At 56.1% G+C, this 6191-nt stretch overlaps 1 protein-coding gene across 1 annotated transcript in view; it reads left to right on the top strand.

The window, feature by feature from the left end:
- The first annotated feature begins 429 nt into the window (after positions 1 to 429).
- The window catches only part of GIPR (gastric inhibitory polypeptide receptor), a 7670-nt gene continuing 1908 nt past the window's right edge, over positions 430 to 6191 (top strand). The window contains exons 1-11 of the mRNA XM_024768268.1: positions 430 to 501; positions 839 to 938; positions 1424 to 1531; positions 2032 to 2135; positions 2817 to 2920; positions 3106 to 3250; positions 4009 to 4168; positions 4377 to 4437; positions 4757 to 4826; positions 4952 to 5040; positions 5133 to 5271. Coding sequence (XP_024624036.1) covers positions 430 to 501; positions 839 to 938; positions 1424 to 1531; positions 2032 to 2135; positions 2817 to 2920; positions 3106 to 3250; positions 4009 to 4168; positions 4377 to 4437; positions 4757 to 4826; positions 4952 to 5040; positions 5133 to 5271 — 1152 coding nt within the window. The remainder of the gene's footprint in view (positions 502 to 838; positions 939 to 1423; positions 1532 to 2031; positions 2136 to 2816; positions 2921 to 3105; positions 3251 to 4008; positions 4169 to 4376; positions 4438 to 4756; positions 4827 to 4951; positions 5041 to 5132; positions 5272 to 6191) is intronic.

Here is a 6191-nt window from a genome sequence, read left to right as displayed (position 1 = left end):
AGTGGGAACTTCAACAGTCATTTCAAGCTCCGTGCCCTCCTCTCCAAGGTGGTCCCCAGGTTCCCCGGAGTCTCTAGGTCTATACTCCGGGTGACACTGGCGCTTTTGCCCAGCGGGGCTCTAAGGCAACCGCACTCTCAGCAAACATTCCCCTTCTACCGCCGCTGCCCCAGAAACAGCCGGGAGCGGGCCCGGGAGTCAGGTGTTGGATCTCGGTCTCCGCCCACTCCTCACCACTCCCGCCCCCCGCCCCAAATCACCACTCTTGGGAGAGGGGGGCGCTGCCTCCGGGTACCTGAATCCCTCTGCGTGGTGGCGCTGGGGCTGGGGAAGGGGGGCGGCGGCTCCTGATTCTGCCCTCGGACCCCCAGAGCCGGCTGCCCTTGCGTGACCGGACCCTTCGCCCCCCCATGCCCTGCCTCTCACACGATGCCGAGCTGTCCACCCTGGTGGCTGCTACTGCTGCTCTCGCTGTGGGAGCCGCTGCTCCGGAGGGCGGAGGTGAGAACCCCAGGAGCCAAGGAGCTCAAGGCTTGGAGGGATGTCTGGGGCCGGCTTTTAAGGCTTATCCCACTGGGAAGATTGTTTTAAGACCTCGCCGCCTCCTTCCTGTAAATTTCCTGAAGGTTTTCAGTTCCCCACAGCAACTCCCCTGGTGGTTTCTAGGCACCCCTCAAGACTTAGAAGAGGTTTCTAAACCACCCAAGACTCCTGAGCAAAACAGGACAGCCCCTCCAAGTCCCTCTAGGGTGTTTCTGGCCCTCAGGAACCACGCTGCCTGGGAGCAGGGGTCAGCGCGGGGCGGGATTGGGGGGTCCACCCTTCTCTCTTTTTGTAGGCAGGCTCTGAGGGGCAGACGGCGGGAGAGCTGTACCAGCGTTGGGAACGGTACCGCAGGGAGTGCCAGGCGACACTAGAGGCTGCGGCGCCCCCAGCAGGTGTTACTGGGGTGGAGATCTGGGAGCAAGAGAAGGGCTGGGGCTGAGAGGGGTGGGCTTGAGGCCGGCCTAGGACTGATCCGCGGGGCCTGAGAGAAGTCTGTGTTAAATGTGGGCGGCGTGGGAGTGGCCTGAGATGAATCTTGAAAAGGAAGGTTGAAAAGGGAGGGGTCTTGGGCGAGGCCTATACTAGGTGGGTGGGACCTAAAGTGGACCGCGAAGAGGGAGTTTGGGGTGGAGCCTAGGAAGGGCCTTAAAGAGTGGGAAGCATCTGCGGCGGGAACTTGCTTGGTGGCAGGAGCCCAGAGCAGGGTTCGGAAGGTGGGCGGGGCCTTGGGGTCTGGTGGGAGGAGCTGTGACGGAGCAGGGACCCGACCACTCCAGGTGGGCGGGGCTGGGGCAGGGCTTGTGTGTGGAAGGCGGAGAAGCATTGGGCGAGAGGTACAGAAGGTCCACCCGACATCTGGCCCCCACGCCCGCCCCAGGCCTCGCCTGTAACGGGTCCTTTGATATGTACGTCTGCTGGGACCACACTGCACCCAATGCCACTGCCCGTGCGTCCTGCCCCTGGTACCTGCCCTGGAACCGCCATGGTGAGCTGCCTCGTGGACACCGGGCCCTCCCCTGACACAAACAGCTCTCTTTTAACCCTGGCCCCAGACACCACTGCCCCGCAGCAATCCTGCTCCTCTTTCTGGCTGGGTGTCTCCTTCTGTCTGTCCACCCCTGGCTGGGTCACCGCATAATGCCCCTTCTCTGTCTCTGTATCTCTCTGAGGACCACCAGGTTCTTATTTTCTCTCCTTTTCATGAGTCTGTTTCTGCACATCTTGGTCTTCCTTGCCTAACTAGCTGTGTGACCTAGGGTAGTTTATTTAATTTCTTACGTCTCACTTTCCTCGTTTGTAAAATGATGTTTATGATAGTACCAAGTTCACAGCCTTGTTATGAATATTAAATTAATTGATACGTGTAAAATGCTACACAAGGGTTTATCATCATCATGTCACTGGATCTCTCTCTGCCTTCGTCTCACAATTTGTCTTTCTGCCTCCATCTCTGTGCCTCTGATCCCCTCCCTTGTTTCCCCACAGTGGCTGCAGGCTTTGTCCTCCGCCATTGTGGCAGTGATGGTCAATGGGGACCTTGGAGAGACCATTCTCAGTGTGAGAACCCAGAGAAGAATGGGGTTTTTCAGGTAAGAAGAGGTGAGGGATTCAGGGTAGGATGTCCAGACATAGGCAGAAAGCAGCCTCAGACAGAGCCTCAAACCCCTGGTACTGTTCAGGACTCTGGGTTCCAAGTGATAGAAATTCAGCTCCTTGTTTGAAGGAGAAAGAAAAAGAAATATATTGGCTTCTGTGATTGAAAAGTATAAGGCTACAGCTTCAGGCACAGCTGGATCTGGGTGCTAAAATGATGTGGTTGGGAATCTCACCATATTGTTCCTCTGTTTTTCTGTATGATGGTGTCCTCTTTTCTGTGGAGTGGAAAAGGTGGCTCTCACTGGCACCAGGCTCACATTCCACCTACCAAGCAACAATGTAGGAAGACTGAGTTTTTTTCTCAATAGCTCTAACTTTATGTCCCAGGACTGACTGTCATTGGCCTGATTTGGGTCATATAACTGCCCTTGACTAATCGTTGTGTGTGTGTGTGTGTGTGTGGTGTAGTGTTAGATAGAATGCTTTGATTGGCTGGTCACATGCCCAGACTTGGAGTTGAGGGGCGGAGTGCCCCACTCAGACAATGGTAGGTGGATCCCCAAAGGAACACTGGGGTGTGGGGTAGGAACAAAGAGCAGATATCTCTCCAGCACCTTTATGGCCCTAGGGGAAGAACTGAGCTCTATTTCTGTGTCTTCTTGCCCCACCCCCAGGACCAAAGGCTCAGCTTGGAGCGGCTGCAGGTTGTGTACACCGTGGGCTACTCCCTATCCCTTGCCACACTGCTGCTCGCCTTGCTCATCTTGAGTTTCTTCAGGTGGGACCCCCAGCCCTGAGTGGAGGAAGCAGAGACTGGGCTTCAGTTTTCCCAGTAAGATGGGGTAGTCAGGCTCCACCGGCAACAAGCATTTAAAGGTGGTTCTGTGGGAAGGGCTGGGGGGTAGTTTAAGGGACTCTGTGTGGCCAAGGCCAGGTCCTCAGACTGCCTTCCAAATCCCCCAGGCGGCTGCGCTGCACTCGCAACTACATCCACATCAACCTGTTCATTTCTTTCATGCTGCGGGCAGCAGCCATCCTCACCCGAGACCGTCTGCTTCCTCCACCTGGCCCCTACCCTGGGGGTCAGGCTCCTATCCCGTGGAACCGGGTGAGCACCGTCTCTCTCTTTCTCAAATTGGGATTCTCTCTCCTCTGGTGAGGCCAGAGGGTTCCCATTCCATTTACTACCTCCTACCCTATCGACAGTTAATCTCTCTTGACCCTTCCAACACAATTGGAGAGGGACCCTCCCAACTCGGCCTCCCCCATCATTGAACTCTCCCACCCCATCACCTCCTCTATTGGAATTTTCCATTCCCGTTCTCTCAGTATCTCACCCATCGCTGGACTTTCGCACCAATGAGAGAATCCCCTGCTAGAGGTGAGACGGTGGCAGGATGGGAGAAACTAACTAGTGGGGGGATTTGGTAGATACCAATTTGTTCCTGAGAGACAAGGTGGGAGAGACTAAAGTCTAGGGACAGGGGGGAGGAAACCTATTAAGTTGGGCCATACCAATTGTTAAAAAGCCAAGGGGTGGGAGAGTCCATATGCTGGCGGGACATGAGAGAAAACTTTTGAGAGGTGGAGTAGTTGAGTGGAATTCTTAGAAGGAGATGGGGTGGGAGAGGCCATATTTGGGGGGATCTGGGGGGAACTCTGATAGCAAGATGTAAGATACCAATTGTTAAAGAGGTTAGAGTGGGAGAGTTCATATAGGGTAAGAGAATAGGGCGAAAGAAACCAAAACGACATCATCCTTTGGTGATATAGAATGAGAGGAGAATATTTGATGTCAAGAGACGACAAGAGATGGGGGTGGAGGGGGCCCTGACTGCCCCCTTCTCTTGTCTGGCCACCCCCTAGGCCCTAGCTGCCTGTCGCACGGCCCAGATCTTGACCCAGTACTGCGTGGGTGCCAACTACACGTGGCTGCTGGTGGAGGGCATCTACCTGCACAGCCTCCTGGTGCTTGTGGGAGGCTCCGAGGAGGGCCACTTCCGCTGCTACATGCTCCTCGGCTGGGGTGAGCCCCGACCCTGTCCCCTGCCCAGCCCAGTGCGCCTCCCCTCTCCCCAGCTACCCTGCTGGTCTACCTCAGGGGGTCTCCTCTCCTCTCTAGGCTTCTGCCTCCCCTTCCCGGCGGGGGAATTCCTCGGGTCTTGGGCCTGGCGGGGCCCGTGCGCGCTCTGACAGCTGCTGCGGGGTGGGGGGCGGGGGTTGGGTCTGCACAGGGGCCCCCGCACTTTTCGTCATTCCTTGGGTGATCGTCAGGTACCTGTACGAGAACACGCAGTAAGTCGTGGGTCTGGGGCGGGGCTTGGGAGGTGGGCGGAGCTTTGAGGGACGCGGGAGGGGTACGATGGAAACGTGGGGAGGTTCTAGTTGCACCTAGGGACCTGGGTGGGTTCTGAAGGAACAGATTGCTTAGAAAGTTGGGTTCCAGGACTACGGGAAGGGGCGGGATGAGGGCTGGGCCTAAATAGTAGCGGGCGGGGCTTTAAGGAAATGTGGGTGTGGCGTTAAGGAAGGTGGGCGGGGCCTGGGGAGTTAAAGCGCTTAATTCGGAGAGCCTAAGGTTTTCTGTCCCTTAGCTCTACTCCCCCTCCTCCAGGTGCTGGGAGCGGAACGATATCAAGGGCATTTGGTGGATTATAAGGACCCCTATCCTGCTAACCATCTTGGTACGGCCGGCCCCACCTCTTTCAGGCTGGTCTCAGGGATTTCCTGTCCTGGGAAGCCGGGGCGGTGGGGGGTAGGCCTGAGAGGTGGGAACTGGCTCAGTCTCTCTCTCTCTCTCCCCCCGCAGATTAATTTTCTCATCTTTATGCGCATCCTTGGCATCCTCGCGTCAAAGCTGAGGACGCAACAGATGCGCTGCCCAGACTACCGACTGAGGTGAAGGAGGGCGGTGGGGACGGAGGGGAAGGTGGCTGGGTGCAAGATGGGGGACCCGGGGCCGTGGGACCACTGCCACCCTCTACCCCCAGGCTGGCTCGCTCCACGCTGACGCTGGTGCCCCTGCTGGGCGTCCACGAGGTGGTGTTTGCTCCCGTGACTGAGGAACAGGCCCGGGGTGCCCTGCGCTTGGCCAAGCTCAGCTTTGAGATCTTCCTCAGTTCTTTCCAGGTGCTTAAGCAGGGTGCAGGAGCTACACCCTTTGACTTGGGGCCCTCCTACTCAGAGGGGCACGAGGGTTACAATAATCCTCTGGCGCAGCCACAGAATGGGGTGTGAAGATGGGATTTTGTTCATTCATTCTACACAAAATACTGAGCTAGCGCCGTCCCCAGGCCGGGGAAGCAGCAGAGAGGAGACAGGAGACCAGGCAGCCCCAGCAGTACTGCCTCCCGGTTAAGATAGAGGGCTTTGAGGCCAGCCAGGGCTGGGGCCAAATTTGGGTTGTCACTCCCAGCTCTGTGGCCTTCACCTCAGGGCCAGGGCAAGGGTGAGGCATCTGAAGTACCTAAAGCGCAAATTTTAAGGAAGTGCTCCCTGAAGTTGAAGGCCCACCCTGCCCGTGCTTGCCCTACCCTAGCCTCCACCCTGCTTTTTACCTTGTTGGGCCTCAGTTTTCTCATCTCTAAAGTGGGGACAATACTTGTCTCATTTCATAAGGCTGTTCATTCATTACATTCAGCAAAACTTTATTGAACACTTACTATGTACCAAGCACCCTTCCAGGCTTACTATGGGGATATAGCCAAGAACCAAATGGTGCCTGCCCTCTAGTGAGAGAGACAGATGCTAAAGATACTATATAAGTAAAATATACAGAATGTCAGATGGTGAGACATGCCTAAAGGAGGGGGGAAGAAAGCAAGAAAACAGAGATGAGGAGCCAACAAAGAAGGATGGGGTTATAGGGGGTCAGGGAAGGCCTCGCTGAAAAGACACTGGAGCAGAGACCCAAAGATGAGGGAACAAGCCAGGAAGATATTTGGGAAAAATGTTCCAGAAAGAGAAATGCGAAGTGCAAGATCCCTGAGGTGGGAGAGAGTACCTGTCATGATGGAAGAAGGTCAGCATGCCTCAGCAGGGGGAGACAG

The sequence above is a fragment of the Neophocaena asiaeorientalis genome, unplaced genomic scaffold (assembly GCF_003031525.2).
Source record: "Neophocaena asiaeorientalis asiaeorientalis breed wild unplaced genomic scaffold, Neophocaena_asiaeorientalis_V1.1 scaffold629, whole genome shotgun sequence".
Lineage (NCBI taxonomy): Eukaryota > Metazoa > Chordata > Mammalia > Artiodactyla > Phocoenidae > Neophocaena > Neophocaena asiaeorientalis.
This window is presented reverse-complemented; position numbering and strand designations above follow the sequence as displayed.